Here is a 17,560-nt window from a genome sequence, read left to right on the forward strand (position 1 = left end):
AGAGGAGACAAAATGGGGAATGAAAAAAGAGGGGGGGTGGGAGGAGAAATTACTGGAAGTTAGAGAAGTCGATCTTCATGCCGTCCAGTTGGAGAATAACCAGATGGAATATGAGAGTGACCTTATCATGACAGTAGAGGAGGCCATGGACTGACTTGTCAGAATGGGAACGGGAAGCAGAATTACAATGTGTGGCCACTGGGAAAAATCAGCTCCTGTGGCCGACTGAGAGAAGGCACAGAGAAAGCAGAGGGGAAAACAATGGAGTTGGTTTCAACACGGCTCAGTGCGGTAACGGCTCTGCCTGAGAACTCAAGAAACTACAGAGAGTTGTGGGCACAGCTCAGCACAACACAAAAACCAACCTCCCCTCCCTGGACTCTGTCTGCATTTCTCACTGCCTCGGTAAAGCTGCCAGCAAAATCAAATACCCCACCCACCCCGGACATTCTGTCTCCTCTCCTCTCCTGTCCTGAGAGCAGGTACCACCAAGTTCAGGGACAGCTTCTACCCCACTGCTGTCAGACTACCAAAGTCAAGTTTATTGTCATTTAACTATATAAATGAGACAATGTTTCTCCGGACCAGGGTTAAAGCACAGCAGTACACATTACACGCAATAACTTAGAAAAATAAGGGTAAAATCGACAGATGAATTACGTATAAATTGACAAAATAAAATGCATAAATTAAATACTGTAAGGTACAGAACAGATTAACCAGTGACATTTCGAAAGCAATGCAGAAGGGAGTTCAGAACCCTTATGGCCTGGGAAAAGAAACTGTTTCCCATCCTATCCGTTCTTGTCTTTATGCATCCGAGTCTCCTGCCTGATGGTAGAAAGTCAAAGAGGATGCTGGATGGATGGGTGGAATCCTTGATGATACTAAGGGCCCTGCGTATGCAGCGCTGCTGATAAATGTCCCTGATGGATGGTAGGAGACCCCTATAATCCTCGAGTCCCCAGTACAACCGGATGCACTCTTGACATCACAATCTACCTCGTTATGACCTTGTACCTTATGTCTGCCTGCACTGCACTTTCTCTGTAACTGTAACACTTTATTCTGCATCCTGTTATTATTTTACCTTTTAATACCTCAGTGCCCGGTGTAACGAAATGATCTTTATGGACGGCACTCAAAACAAGTTGTTCACGGGACGTGACAGTAATAATCAAATTCACCAGATTAGATTCCAGTGACAGAAAAGATCCAGGAGGGATGGGTTGAACAAAAGGGGAAAAAAACTGATAGGGTGACACCGATTTTACTTAAGTCTATATCAGAACTGTTCAAGTTGCAGTTCAACTTTATTGTCCTTTCAGCTGTATACATGGTTTGGGGGAAGCAGTTTCGTCTATAGTTAACGCTAGTTCATCAAAGAATGTGTCAGACCAGTGAAAAGTGCTCGTGGGCTGGTTAGAGGAGATTCTGCAGTTAGGACCATAAGAGATAGGAGCAGAATAAGGCCACATACATCAAAGTTGCTGGTGAACGCAGCAGGCCAAGCAGCATCTGTAGGATGTTAACCAGCAACTTTGATGTACGTTGCTTGAATTTCCAGCATCTGCAGAATTCCTGTTGTTTGAGCAGAATAAGGCCATTCAGCCCATTGAGACTGCTCTGCCATTAGTTTTCAAGTACAAATTTAATTGTCATTCACCTGTACACGTGTATGAAACATTGTTGCGCTGGGACCAAGGTGCAGAACAACGTACATGTAGTTACGATCCAGCACATTTTTGGAGTGGCATGGTAGTGTAGCACAATGCTTTACGTTTTTTTACACTACCTTACTTTCCATTTTTATATTTTCTGTTTATGATTTATAATTTAAATTTTTAATATTTACTATCGATTTGTAATCCAGGGAGCGGGAAGTGCAGAATCAAATATCACTATGATGATTATATGTTCTAGTATCAATTGTTTGGTGACAATAAAGTATAAAATATCAGCAACCCGGGCTCAATACCTGCCGCTGTCTGTAAGGAGTTTGTACCTTCTCCCCGTGACCACGTGGGTTTCCTCTGGGTGCTCTGGTTTCCTCCCACAGTCCAAATATTATCGGTTGGTGGGTTGATTGGTCATTGTAAATTGTCCCATGATGAGGTTAAGATTAAATTGGGGATTGCTGGGCAGGTGGGCTTATCATTAAATAAAATACAGCCACTAAATATTAGAGCAAGTCCCTGAGAACATGGCCTGAAGAATGACAGGTTGACATAAACTGTAATGTGTATATGAAACAGAGGAATGTTACTGACACTGTTATAATAAAACAAACAATCGTATAAATGTGTGAAACAGCAGCAATAAAAGATGAAAAGAGACCAGTGCAGGACGAGAGTGTGTCTGTGAGTTGTGGGGGTGGGTGGTGTCATTCAGAACGGGTGTGCATGTGTGTTGGCCGGCGGCAGGGTGTTAGTATTAGGACGTCTAACAGACTGGAGAAAGGAACCGTTACCTAGCCTGACGGTTCTGCTACCTTCTGCATAACAGCTGGATGTCATGGGAGGGGTCTTTGACGATACTGGTGGCACTGTGTGTGCAATGCTTCTGGTAAACTGTATGTCCTGAACGTGGGGGGTGGGGAGAAGAGAGACCCCAATGATGATTTCAGCATGGGTCTTGCGATCTGATGCATTGCAATTCCCATCCCAGATGGTGGTGCCACTGGTCAGGGCACACGCGATGGCGTTCCAGTAGAATGTGGTGAGAATGGAAGGGAGGAGCCTCATTTTCCTCAGTCTCCTCAAATTCCTGGCTGTTATCGTTTAGGTGCTGTTTTTTCCTTTTTCTGTTCCCTCAATCCGTCCTACTGGACGTGTACCTCACTCTCTCGATTAACAACGCATTACACAAACAAAGATACCAAATACGCTTGTAGCTTTGCCCATTTGTTCTAACCCCATCAGGGACGATTCCTTTGTTCTACCCATCGCTCCCTAACCTCCTCTGAAAACGAATTTGATTTTCTCTGTTTCCCAGTTCTGACAGAGATTTCAGGTGCAAAACATCAACTGTTCTCCTTTCATGGGTAAAATATTTGAGCTGTAATGTACAAGAGATTCGAGCCGCAACAACTCTGAGAAGGTGAGACCAAATGGGCCAATGAGTGTAGTTGCAAACACAGTTTGCATCTTTCTACGAGTCTGTGGTGGCCAGTGCTATCATGTTTGCTGTTGTGTGCTGGGGCAGCAGGCTGAGGGTAGCAGACACCAACAGAATCAACAAACTCATTCGTAAGGCCAGTGATGTTGTGGGGATGGAACTGGACTCTCTGACGGTGGTGTCTGAAAAGAGGATGCTGTCTAAATTGCATGCCATCTTGGACAATGTCTCCCATCCACTACATAATGTACTGGGTGGGCACAGGAGTACATTCAGCCAGAGACTCATTCCACTGAGATGCAGCACAGAGCGTCATAGGAAGTCATTCCTGCCTGTGGCCATCAAACTTTACGACTCCTCCCTTGGAGAGTCAGACACGCTGAGCCAATAGGCTGGTCCTGGACTTATTTCATAATTTAGTGGCATAATTTACATATTACTATTTAACTATTTATGGTTCTATTGCTATTTATTATTTATTGTGCAACTGTAACAAAAACCATTTTCCCCTGAGATCAATAAAGTATGACTATGACTATTTCTCTGTCTACTTACTTACAGGAGGTTAGGCCTCCTGCTGTTTTAGAGCAGTAATGAAAGTCCTTGGCCATCTTCTCTGTCGCGCCCCTGGGTGGATCAGGGTCCTCCTTTCTGCCTCTGGTATGGTGGCAAGTTGTCTTTGGGGCTATTAATCTAGAGAGTCGAGGACAGGGTCAATAGGACAGATTGAGGGAAGAGAATAATTAAAAACTGTACTAAAGCAACAACACAAAGACAAATAAACAGCTTAGATACAGTCAGAAAGACTTCGCCAAAGTTGTTCTCACCCTGTCAGAGCGTTCTCTTTTTTTCCCATCCATCTCTCCTTGACCTTGCCTTCAGCATAAAGTTGTGAACAATGTGCAGTCATCTACAAGCAACCAACTTCCTGGCAAAGTTATACTTCGTGGTTCCTGTCCCAAGATGTTACTTCGCTGATCAAACATCAACAGATGGTGTTTGTTTTCAACCGTTTACTCAGGTTGAATTACTAATTTGATATAACGGAAGGTTTGTTCTCTCCAGTTTCATTGTAGCTGTTGCATTAGCTGTTAATGGGCGGGGGCGACTCTTTGAGGGGGCTTTCGTGCCAAATGGTGTCCATGCTGAGTTGTTAGTTCAGTTGCCAGAGCCCAGGATCTTCACATTAATGAGTGCCACTGATAATATTGGTTGGCAGGTAGATAATCCAGCAAGTTTTGTGTGTTACAGCACTACATTTAGGATGAATTTCTTTCGTCACAGGGTAGTGAATCTGTGGAATTCATTACCACAGATGGCTGTGGAGGCCAAGTCATTAAGTATATTTGAAGTGGAGGCTGATTGGTTCTTGATTAGTAACGGTGTCAATGATTACCAAGAAGGCAGGAGAATAGGTTGAGAATAATAAAAATCAACCATGATGGAATGGCAGAGCAGACTTGGGCCGACTGACCTAATTCTGCTCCTAAGTCTTACTTGCATATTTTTTGTAAATTGACAAAGTAATATCCAAACTCTTACGTTCTGTGCCCTGAAAGTTTTTCACTTGTGTTGCAACTTTCAGGGAATTGTGGACTTGGACCCAAAGGGTTCTCTGTTCATTAACTCTCCCGTAGTGTGCAGTGCCATTCCAGGTGCTAATTCTAGGTTCTATTCCATCGTTGTCCTCAAAGACTTTGTACCTTCTCCCTGTGACTGCGTGGGGCTTTCCTCCAGGTGTTCCGGTTTTCTCCCACAGTCCAAGGACACACAGGTCAATAGGTTAATTGATCACATGGTCACAAGGGTTTTGTTGGGTGGTGCAATCTCATTGGGCCAGAAGGTAGTGGGATCATTTGGTCTAACTCTTTTGGCACAGTAGTGTTGCTACTGGTTTGATTCCTGCCACTGGCTGTGAGGACTTTGTACGTTCTCCCTGTGATTACGTGGGTTTCCTCTCACATTCCAAAGATGTACAGATTAGTAGAATTGGTAAAATAATAGAATGGCATGGTAGCATACCGATTTATAATGCCAGCGACCCAGGTTCAATTCCTGCCACTGTCTGTGAGGAGTTTGTACGTTCTCCCCATGACCGTGTGGGTTTCCTCCGGGTGCTTCAGTTTCCTCCCAAGTTCCAGTGTCATATAGGTCAGTGGGCTAACTGGTCACACAGGTATAATTGGGGAGCACGGGCTCATTGGGCGGTGGGGTCTAAAATGGTGCTCTATCTCTAAACAAGCAGAGGGAAAAAAGCACTTTATTCTGCACCACAGTGTGGTGTAATCAAATGATCGCTATGAATGGGGTGCAAGGCAAGTTTTTCATTGTACCTTGCTACAAGTGCCAGTAATAAATCAATTTACCAATTTACATTTACTGTAAATGTCCTAACCTTAATTGTTTTCTGCAAGTGCATCACCTCACACTGGTCGAGAGTAATTCCTGTCTACCAGCACTCCGCACAACTTCCCATTTGAGCTGCATCCTGCTGTAGCACTGGGCTATATCCACAACACCACATGTTTAGAGTGCCATGTGCAATGCTGTTACAACTCAGGGTGTGCCAGCGTTCAGAGTTCAAGTCTGGTGCCATTTCTCAGGATTCTTTGTAAGTCCTCCCTGTGGATTGCGTGCGTGTTTTCCGGGTCCTCCGGTTTCCACCCCGCAGTATGTCAATTGGTTAGTGTAAATTGTCCTGTGATTAGGTTAGGGTTTGTCAGGGTTTGCTGGGATGGTGTGACTCAAAAGGCCAGAAGGACCTTCGCTAAGTAAAAAGATATTTTCATGTTAATTGCAAACGCATCGATCAGTCCACCTGTGCTGACATCCTCCCGGTGATCACAGGGACCTGCTCCGGTTTCCTCCCAAGTCCCAAACGCAGGCAGTGATTGGGCTGTGCCTGGTGTAAGCGGATGTTCAGTGGTTGTGTGTGGAGCAGAGACCTGTTTGCGTGTCGGGTGATAATGCGATCAGCACCACAGTGGAGAAATGAACTGGTCGGCATGATCCAAAGTTCAAAGCTGAGTTATTGTCAAAGCCTGTATGTAATTGACACAAATTGCTAATTCATATGCTCCAAGACCTATGTGTCAGTAACTCCTTCTGCAACTGGATCCTCGATCTGCTCGCTTGCAGTCCCCAGGCAACAATATCACCTCCACAATCTCCATCAACACAGGCGCACCACAAGTCTGTGTGCTTAGCCACTGCTCTACTCACCTTACACTTCTGACTGTGAGGCTAAGCACAGCCTCAATGCCATATTTAGGTGTGCGGATGACACCGCTGTTGTTGGCTCAGTCTAAGGTGATGACAAATCAACATGTAGGAGGGAGATTAAAAATCTGGCTTGAGTGGTGAAATGGCAACAACCTCTTACTCAATGTCAGCAAGACCAGGGAGCTGATTATTGACTTCAGGAGGAGGAAACCAGATGTCCATGAGACAGTCTTCATCGGGGGAGCGGAGGTGGAGAGGATCAGCAACTTAAAATCCTTGGTATTATCATTTTAGAGGACCAGTCCCAAGTTCAGTACGTAAGTGCCATTACAATGAAGGCACTGAGGTACTTTCCTAGAAGTTTGTGAAGAATTGCTATGTCATTATGTCTTCTGAAACTTTGACAAACTTCTATAGATGTGTGGTTGGGGGTATATTAACCGATTGCATCACAGCCTGGTATGGAAACACCAATGCCCTTGGATGGAAAATCCTACAAAATTTACTGGATATGACCCTGTTCATCACAGATAAAGCCCTTCTCACCATTGAGCAGATCCACAAGGAGCGCTGTTACGGGAATGTAGCATCCAGCATCAAGGACCCCCACCATCCAGACCATGCTCTCTTCTTACTTTCAGGCAAGAGCCTCAGGACTCACACCACCAGGTTCAGGAGCAGTTATTACTCCTCAGCCATCCGGCTCTCAAACCAGAGGGGAAACTTCACTCAACTTCACTTGCCCCATCATTGAACTGTTCCCACAATCTATGAACTCACTTTCAAGCCTCTTCATCTCATGTTCTCCAAAATTAATGCTTATTTATTTAATATTACTATTTTTGTTTTTGCCTTTTGTACTTGCTCATTGCTTAGTTATCAGTCTTGCTTTTCATTGATTCTATTGTACTTCTTTACATTTACTGTGAGTGCCTGTAAGGAAATTAATCTCTCGGTAGTATATGGTGACACATATACTTTGATAATAAATTTACTTTGAACTTTACCTTGTGGCACTTGCACTCAATCCCCCGACTAATGAAGGCCAACACGCCATACACCTCAACAAACCTATCAACTTGTGTGGCATCTGAGCTGGCAGTTAAGGATGCAGAGCTGCAAGGCTCCTTAACCATAACAAGCAGGAAGGCGGCGCGGTTAAGTGAGTTTATTGTCATGTACAGTGACTGTAAAGTAGAGATACAAAGAAGAGCTTGTAGAAACATCACAGGCACACAGACAACACAAGGAACATCAATTATACATGAACTATATGACAGTGAAGAAAGAAATGGTGTAAAACAAGACATTAAAGCAAAAAGAGACAGACAAGTCCATGGTCGTTCAAGGGGTGGTCTGTGGAGTTCAGTTGCGAGCTAGGATAGGGTTGTGCAGCTCGGTTCAGAACCTGATGGTTTTAAAAGAAAAAAAAGATTAGCTTTATTTGTCACATGTACATGGAAGCATAGTGAAATATATCGTCTGCAGTCGGAGCGTGTGCTGAGGGCAGCCTGCCAGTGTTGTCAACCTTCTGGCACCAACAGAGCATGCCAACAACTTTGTTGTTGTTCAGTCATTAGCCGAGTCTAACTCTCCGTGACCTCATGGACCGTAGGGTCCAGAGAGTTTTCATGGCAAGGTACAGAAGTAGGTCGCGAGGCCTTTCTTCCGCATAGTTACTGCTGCTGCCCGGGTTGGGACTCGGCTGGGTTTGAACTCACGACCATCTGCCTTGAAGTCCAGTGCTGATGCCACCACACCACCAACTGGCCAGCAATTTACTAATCCTTATGAGTGTGGGTGGAACCACAGAATTCGGAATGAGGTGTTACAGTTGCAGAGAAAGTGGTGTGCAGGCAGTCGATAAGGTGAAGGGCCACAGTGAGGACCACTGGGAGATCCAGGCTCCATCTTATTGTACACACGGTCCACCAAGAGTGTGATAGCGTTGGGGTAAAAGCTGTCCTTGAGCCTTGTTGTGCGTGCTTTCAGGCTTTTGTGTTTTCTGCCCGATGGGAGAGAGGAAAAGAGGAAATATCTGGGAATGGGTGGGGTATTTAAAACCATTAGACCATAGGATATAGGAGCAGAATTAGGCCATTTGCCCCATCGAGTTTAATGTGGATAAATGTGAGGTTATCCACTTTGGTGGTAAGAACAGGAAGGCAGATTATTATCTAAATGAAATCAAGTTTGGAAAAGGGGAAGTACAACGAGATCTAGGTGTTCTTGTACATCAGTCACTGAAAGTAAGCATGCAAGTACAGCAGGCAGTGAAGAAAGATAATGGCATGCTGGCCTTCATACCAAGGGGAATTGAGTATTGGAGCAAAGAGGTCCTTCTGCAGCTGTACAGGGCCCTGGTGAGACCACACCTGGAGTACTGTGTGCGGTTTTGGTCTCCAAATTTAAGGAAGGACATTCTTGCTATTGAGGGAGTGCAGAGTAGGTTCACAAGGTTAATTCCCGGGATGGCGGGACTGTCATATGTCGAAAGATTAGAGCGACGGGGCTTGTATACGCTGGAATTTAGAAGGCTGAGAGGGGATCTTATTGAAACGTATAAGATTATTAAGGGATTGGTCACGCTGCAGGCAGGAAGCATGTTCCCGCTGATGGGTGGGTCCAGAACCAGAGGCCACAGTTTAAGAATAAGGGGTAGGCCATTTAGAACGGGGTTGAGGATAAACTTTTTCCCACAAAGAGTGGTGGATATATGGAATGCTCTGTCCCAGAAGACTGTGGAGGCCAAGTCTCTGGATGCTTTCTTAGAAAGAAATGAATAGAGCTCTTAAAGATAGCGGAATCAAAGGTTATGGGGATAAGGCAGGAACTGGATACTGATTGTGGATGATCAGCCATGATCTCAGTGAATGGCGGTGCTGGCTCGAAGGGCCGAATGACCTACTCCTGCGCCTATTATCTATTGTCTATTGTCTGCTCCACCATTTCATCATGGTTGATCCATTTCCCTCTCAGCCCCAATTTTCTGCCTTCTCCCCGTGTCCCTTCTTGCCCTGATAATCAAGAATCTTTCAACCTCTGCCTTAATATACCCAATGATTTAGCTTCCACAAATTCCATAGCAATGAATTCCATAGATTCACCATCCTCTGGCTAAAGGACTTCCTTCTCGTTTCTGTTTTAAATGGATATTCCTCTATTCTGAGGCTGTCTTCTGGTGTTAGAAACCCCCACCAAAGGAAACATCCTCCCCACATCCACTTTATCAAGGCCTTTCAACATTCGATAGGTTTCGATGAGATCCCCTCATATACTGAATTCCAGTGAGTACCAGCCCAGAGCCCTCAAAGACCCCTCACATTTATTTTGGTGACTCTTTTACCAAGCCAGTGAGAAGTGTAGACAGGTTCCATGGAGAGAAGTCTGGTTTCCGTGATGTTCTGAGCTGTGTCCACAGCTCTCTGCAGTTTCATGCAGTCATGTCATGCCAAACTGTGATGCATCCAGGTAGGATGCATTCTATGTTGCACCTGTAAAAGTTGGCAAGGGGAGTTGGGAACGTGTCGAGTTTCCTTAGCCTTCTGAAGAAGTAGTGCTTTCTTACCAAAGCATCTCTGCAGCTGGTCCAGGACAAATTGTTAATGGTATTTATAATTAGGAACTGGAACTTCTCAAGCAGAGAGGTGTTTGAATTTTTGAGCAGACATGGGACATCATGTGTTGTCCACCAACACATCACTTTTACACTTAGTAGCTGATTTATCAGGTACACTTACTTGTTAATCAAATATCTAATCAGACAATTATGTGGCAAAGTCTCAATGCATAAAATCATGTAGACCTGGTCAAGAGGTTCAGTTGTTGTTCAGGCCAAGTATCAGAATGGGGGAGAAATGTGATCTAAGTGACTTTGATTGTTGAATAATTGTTGGTGCCAGATGGGGTGGTTTGAGTATCTCAGAAACTGCTGATCTCTTGGGATTTTCGCACACAAGTCTCTCGAGTTTAAGGAGGATGGTGTGAAAAACAAAAAAATAGCCAGTGAGCAGCAGTTCTGTGGGTGAAAATGTCTTGTTAATGAGAGAGGTGAGAGGAGAATGGCCAGAATGGTTCAAACTGACAGGAAGGTGCCAGTAGCTCAAATAACCACATGTTACAACAGTGGTGTGCAGAAGAGCATCTCTGAACATACAACATATTGAACCTTGAAGAGGATGGAATACAGCAGCAGAAGGCTACGAGCAAACACTCAGCGGCCACAGAGCATATGTGCTTGTGCATCTGGGACTGACTTTTATCAGAACCCGGCTATGCAGCCATGAATGCTGTCACCAGCCTGATTCTTCCACCTCCCAATTAACCCTTCCCCCTTGCTCCAGATTATGTGATTCAAAGGCAGTGGGGAGGAACCTCACCTTTGAATGATCACTGTCTACTCCTGGCCACATACACAGAGCTCTCTTTCCATACAATAAAAACAGGAAAAGCAGTTGGTCACGATTAAGACCCTTCATCAGAACTGGGAAGGAAGGGGAATTGGAATCCGAGGAAACAATTTAAATTAAATTAGGTTTGTTCTTACACCCTCCCAGTTCTTTGACCTGAAACATTAGCTCTGTTTCATCTTCCGCAGAGGCTGCCCAACCTCCCGATTGTTTCCCGCATTTTCAGTTTTTTTTTGTTTCAGGTTTTCAGCATCTGTGTCATGTACTAATGCAGTGTTTCTCTTCTTCTCTCTATTCCAAATTGACGGGCTGTCACGATGAGCAGTTTGTGCAGGTGAGTGAACTTTCCTTCTCTCTGATACAATGCATGTTTTTTTCTCTCTGGGAGAGAGTGTCCGGTTGTGAGGTTAGATGTGGTATATTGACAAAGGTAGGGGCGAGTAGGACACCTAAAATGGAATTTAACGAGCTTAGGTCTGAACCTATGCGAGCTGATGATCTTTCATTTAAGCTTTGGAATTTATCACTAGTGTTTCACCTGCACGGAGGAGGGAGAAGTATGGAAAGGAACTGCGGTCCTCTAAGAAATCTCGTTTAACTTGCTGGTCTGTGTCACTATGCCACAAAGAGCGCAAAAAAAGTTAGGAGGGGGTGTTACTGGGGTTGGAGGCCATTTGGACAGATACATGGAAAAGAAAGGTTTCGAGCAGGGGTTCTCAACCTTTTTTATACCATGGACCTCTACCGTTAATCGGGGGGGGGGGGTCCATGGACCCCAAGTTGGCTGAGAGGGATATGGGTCAAACTCAAGCAAAGGCACCTAGCTCAGGCAGGCATAGACTAAATGGGCCGAATGGCCAGTGTCCACGCCGTATTGCTGCAGGAGTCTATGAGGATCGCATCATTATGGGAAGGATGTGGAAGCTTTACAGAGGGTGCAGAATGAGATTTACCAGGATGCTGACAAGGTTAGAGAGCATTTCTTATAAGGATTGGTTGAGCGAGTCAGGGTTTTTCTCTTTGCAGTGAAGGAGGATGAAAGGTGACTTGATAGAGGTGTTCAAGGTGACCAAAGGCAGATTTCCAGCGGACAGTCAGAGATGCTTCCCCCAGGGCAGAAATGGACATCACGAGGGGCATGATTTAAGTACAGGCGGGATGTCAGAGGAAGGTTTTTGCCAGGGGTGTTGGTAGAGACAGATAATTGACAGACATTTAAGAGACCCTTAGAGAGACACATGGATGAAAAGTGGGAGGGAAGGGTTAGATTGATATTGGAGTGCGTTTAAAGGTAGGCACAACATATGGGCCAAAAGGCTTGTACTGTGCTGTAATATTCAATGTTCTAAGGAGTGGCTGGATAGTCTCAGATACTCTACGCTTCCCTGCAGCGTAGGAGGCTGAGAGATGACATTATACAGGGTTATACAGACATGGAGGGCATGGATAAGGTGAAGGGTCACAGTCTTTTCTCCAGAGCGGGGGGGGGTGGGCAGGGGGTCCAAAAGTAGAGGTCATGGACTTAAAATTAGAGGGAAATGAATGATAAGGAAGCTGAGAAGATGATGACACTTAAAAAGTATTTAAACATGCATGTGAATAAAAAAGGCTTTGAGGGATATGGGCTAAGCACAGATAAAGGGGACTAGCTCAATTATCATCAAGGTTAGCATGGATGAATTGGGCTGTAGGGCCTGTTTCCATGCCGATAGGGTGGTTAAGATGGCATACGGTGTTTCATTAGCCTGGGATTGATTTCAGGAGCCACAAGGTAATGCTGCAGCTCTATGAAACGCTGATTACACTGGACTTGGAGTATTGTGGTCAGTTCTGGTCACCTCATTGTCAGAAGGTTGTGGAACCTTTAGACAGGGTGCAGGGGAGATTTACCAGGATGCTGCCAGGATTGGAAAGCGTGTGTTGTGAGGGCAGGTTGAGTGAGCGAGGGCTTTTCTCTTTGGAGCCAAGGAGGAACTGAGGCAACTTGGTAGAAATGTACCAGATGATAAGACACATTGTAGTTTGGACAGCCATGACTTTTAACCATGGTGGCAATGGTCAATACCAGAGGGCCTAGTGTTCAGGTGATGGGAGGAAGGTATGGGGGAGGTGTCAGAGGTAGGTCATTAACACAGAGAGTGGAGGATATGTGGAACACCATGCCTGGGGTGGTGGTGGAAGCAGATACGTCAGGGACAGTTAAGAGACCCTTAGATAGACTCATGAACGAAAGATAACCTGATAGATTAATCTCAGGGTAGTTACAATATTTCAAATATTTTATCAACTTTATTCAGGTTGCATGTAATTCTTGAGGGAAAAAAACCATTGCTTTATAAGTCTGAGGGCCTGGTATAAATGGATTGAAAGCAAGTTTTCCAAAGGAAGTGCTTGAAGAGGAAAACAAAAGAGGTTTTGGAGCTAATTGGAAAGTACTTTTGAAGAGCTAGTAGGAGCATGAGGGGCTGAATTCCCTTCTCACTGGTGTGATCCTCCATTGCTCATTGCTCTCCTTGTTTTTCTTTCCATGCAGACCCCCAGCTGAAAGGTATAGTGACGAGGTTGTTCAGTCAACAGGGCTTCTACCTACAGATGCAGCCAGATGGCACCATCAACGGGACAAAGGACGAGAACAGTAACTACAGTAAGTCGCCACGCCGTGCTCCCGTGCAGGCAGCAGGGCCTCTGACACGGGTGGTTGCATTTCAGTCTTTGAGGACCTGGACACGCATTGAACTCCGTCACTAAAGGCTCTGGTATCTGTGGTTCCCTAAAGTGTGAGGAGTTGGAACTGGGTAGGATGGGGTCTTGAGTTAGTGGGAAGAGGGACAGGCCGGTGGGACAGAAGGGGTCTTCGCGAGTGGGACGGAAAAAGACCCCAGTGGGAAGGGAGAGGGATTGATGAGCAGAAGCGGTCTTGGATGTGGGAAGTGCAAGGATCTTGTGGGCAGAAAGGGGTCTTGGGTTAATGGGAGGAGGGACAGGCTGGTGGGATGGAAATAAATCAGCCGTGATAGAACAGCGGAGTAACCTTGATGGGCCGAGTGGCCTAATTCTGCTCCTATGTCTTATGCTGCTACAGGTTGGGTTGGTCAGAGAAGGTCCAGGATGGGACTTGTAGAGCAATTTTTGGTGGCGAGGACACCCAGTTTGGAATAAGGCTACGCTGGGCGTGCAGAGGGGCTGCATTTCAGATGAGTGACAGGGCGTAACGTTGACAGTTGAGCAAGGAAAGCATTCTTTGATTGTGTTAAGATAGTGGCCTTGTTGCTTAGTGTGCCTCTGCTTCAGGAGCTTGGTTCGGCCATACAGCCTTTGGGAACTCCTGAGACCATGAAAGACATGGTGAATCAGCTTGTAAGAGTGTGTTCTTCCCCTCTCTCCCTCTGCTGCGACTCATTAATCAATCCCAGTGCCTGGATTCCTTTCACTGACCTGACAGTTTTCCACTCTGCTTCACGTAGGAGCGGGGAAAGCTTGTCACAGCTGTTTTAAAATTTAAACCCTTTTGCCGTTAGTGAGAATTTATGTGAGCAGAGTCAGGATTAAACTTTGATGTGCAGAATCAGAGTCAAGTTTAATATCACTGGCTATGTCATGAAATTTGGTGTAATACCACAGCAGTACTTTGTAGCATATAATAATAAACTGTAAATCAAATTGCAATGAGAAATATATATATATAATTAAATGAGCAGAGCAAAAAGAGAGCAGATAAAATTGGTCATGTTCATGGGTTCATTGTCCATTCAGGAATCTGATGGTGGGGGGAGAAGCTGCTCCTGAAACGTTGAGTGTGTGTATTCAGACCCCTGTACCTCTTGATGGTATGGGGTGTCAGGGAGGGGTAGCACCTCTGGTGGGGGAACATGTCGCGTCCTTTTCAGGGCGGTTAGTCCACCTTTGGTCCCCACCTGGCAGTCAGCTCTCACCTGTGGCTCCCCGTAGCTGTTTGCATGCGACAGCGGCCACACCCCGGGCAACGGCTTCGACAAGCCGGCTAAACCAGGTGAGGGTAGCCGATGGGTCTCAAACCCTCGGTGAGATAGGGAGTTGTCTATCCCTGCATGTGAAGACAGACTCCGGCTGATTGAGCGGACGAGACCAATGGAAGGTCCAACGGTCAAGAAGACGGTTTCTGCAAGTGTCGTGGAACGTGTAGAGCAGGACAAGACACAGAAGACGTCCTGGTCATCCACTGCGCCTAGTCCCATCTCCAGCCGTCTCGACTCTGTCTTGCCACTGGATCCAGATGGGAATTGGGAAGAGAGAGTGAGGCTGACGCTGCGCAACTCTCCCTCACTTAAATCCAAATCATGCGCTCGTCCCGACACCATCATAATGGTAACACACATAAAAGTTGCTGGTGAACGCAGCAGGCCAGGCAGCATCTCTAGGAAGAGGTGCAGTCGACGTTTCAGGCCGAGACCCTTCGTCAGGACTGAGATGCTTCCTAGAGATGCTGCCTGGTCTGCTGCGTTCACCCGCAACTATTATGTTGTATGAGGATAGGTTGAGCAAGCTTGCGGTTTTCTCTTTGAAGCGAAGGAGAATGAGATGGAGACTTGATAGAGGTGTACAACATGATAAGAGGCATAGATAAGAGTCGATAGCCAGAGGCATTTGCCCAGGCGGGAAATGGCTAATACGAGAGGGCATCAGTTTAGGGTGAATATGGGGGCGGTGGGGGGGGAATATCTGAGGTAGGTTTTTACTCAGAGTGGTGGGTACCTGGAATGCACTGACACGGGTGATGAAGAATGGCCCTGGAGGTGGGAAGGGTTAGAACGATCTCCATCATCATCATTATGTGCCACATCATATGACGTAGTGATCGTGGTCTTTGACTATGATTGTCTTGGCAAATTTTCTCTGCAGAAGTGGTTTGCAATTGTCTTCTTCTGGGCAGTGTCTTTACAAGACAAGTGACACCAGCCATTATCAATACTCTTCAGCTGCTGATACAACATTATTGTACATTGGTTTAATTATTATTGTGTATATTATTATTCCGTACCTCATTATTAAGTCTGCTCACAGCTAAGTGTGTTTTTAAATGTTGCTGCTGTAACAAAAGAATTTCCCACTTGGGATCAATAAATTACTTAATTATCCTTCAGCTGCTGTTCCCATGGTTTCATTGTGACCCTGACCCGCAGCGGTGGGTGGTAAAGGGTAGCTAGGCAGGTGCTACATCTTGCCCAGTGGTGACCTGTAAGCCAGCGTAGGGAAGGAGCACCTTATACCTCCTTTGGTAGAGACGTATCTCCACCTCTTAAGATTGATCTTAAAATAGATTAAAAGGTCAGCACAATATTGTGGGCCGAAGGCCTTGTACTGTGCTGTAATGTTGTATATTCTATGTTTGGTGACTTGCTTATCCCCACCGCTCTCTCTGATCTGTCATGTTGTTCATCATGGATGGAAATTTACACCAACTAAGAACTGGTTCTGCTGAATCTTTTGTCTTTGTTCTCATTAAATCAAAACTCAAGTCCCACACTCCATCTCTCTATGTTATCATCATTAACCATGGCACCCTGTTCTGTTGTGTTCTTTATACGTACTGTGGGTTACTAAGAACAAACCATAGTCTGGAAGAATAGAACTAGAACTTTTACTTACAACAGCAAACAGCAACCACGTTTTCACCATACAAGTTTCTAGATCATTCTCTCATTTCTGTGCATGCTCCGAACTCTGTCCAATCACGTTCTTACATGTGACACGTTATATCACCACATCTTCCTTAAAAAGAAAAACAATTAGCAACAGAACAAATGCATAATTTAACATGTCTCTATCAGTCTCTCTGGGGGTTTACGAACACAAGTTGACCTTCTAAGTGGTTCACACAGTTCTTGTGTTTCGTTGTTATTATCATGTTTCGTCTGGTCTGCATCAGATAACTGAAACTCTGAAGTTGGCTCTTTCTTGAGGTCTTTTAGAAGAAATTGCAATTCATACATTAACAGTGTAATCTCTTTTTTATGCTGAGACTTCATCATTTCAATAAAACTTCTCAATTCCTTCACTTGTGCTTTCATTTCTTCAATTGGATCCTGATGCTTGACACTCTTTGGCTTCAGATCCATATTGTACTGTACCGGCAAGTTTGGCCTCTGTCCACTGTATTCTGACTCTGTATCACTGTCCAGGACTAAGACTCTTTTTACCAAATTCGGTCTCTCACAGGCAGATAAACCCAGTATTGACTGTACATTTTTTGGCACGACCACAAATGAAAGCGTGTGTACCATATTTTTGTGATACTTTTGCCACGCATGTTCCTTTAACTGGAATGTCTGCACCTGAATACCCGGTCACTTTTATATTTGTCATATGTAACCTTGGTCGAGGCTTTAATGCATTGAACTCAGATTCTGCAAGAACATTTACTTGTGCTCCAGTATTAAGTTTAAACAGGATATTGTTTTGATTCACTTGCAATGGAATAGTCTAGTCATTCTTACTTTGTTTGTTTTCACAAAGCACATCTATGTAAAACTCCTCAAGTTCATTTTCAAGCACTGCATTTACTTGTTTTATTTTCTTTCTACTTCTGCAACAGTGTGAAAAATGATTACTTTTACCGCAGTCGTTGCACATATTCTGATGCACTGGACACTTTTTTGGTAGGTACTGCCACCCACAGCAATCAGATAATTTTTTTCTTTTGGATGACGTCTTGCTCTCTGTTGGTTTCGTTGTCGCTTCATTATTTTTTCTAATATGTCCGCGCTTTACAGCATCTGCGCGGCTCTCAAAGAAAAGCTTTTTTGCCTGTGACATCACAGTTTCCGAAGTTTTGC

At 45.0% G+C, this 17,560-nt stretch overlaps 1 protein-coding gene across 2 annotated transcripts in view; it reads left to right on the forward strand.

Moving 5' to 3' along the window:
• The window catches only part of LOC134345116 (fibroblast growth factor 12), a 403,897-nt gene that overhangs the window by 241,552 nt on the left and 144,785 nt on the right, over positions 1-17,560 (forward strand). The window contains exon 2 of one of the 2 annotated variants that reach the window (XM_063045291.1): positions 13,282-13,392. The exons of the other annotated variant lie outside the window; for it this stretch is intronic. Coding sequence (XP_062901361.1) covers positions 13,282-13,392 — 111 coding nt within the window. The remainder of the gene's footprint in view (positions 1-13,281; positions 13,393-17,560) is intronic. 2 annotated transcript variants of the gene reach the window in all.

Source organism: Mobula hypostoma, chromosome 4 (assembly GCF_963921235.1).
Source record: "Mobula hypostoma chromosome 4, sMobHyp1.1, whole genome shotgun sequence".
Lineage (NCBI taxonomy): Eukaryota > Metazoa > Chordata > Chondrichthyes > Myliobatiformes > Myliobatidae > Mobula > Mobula hypostoma.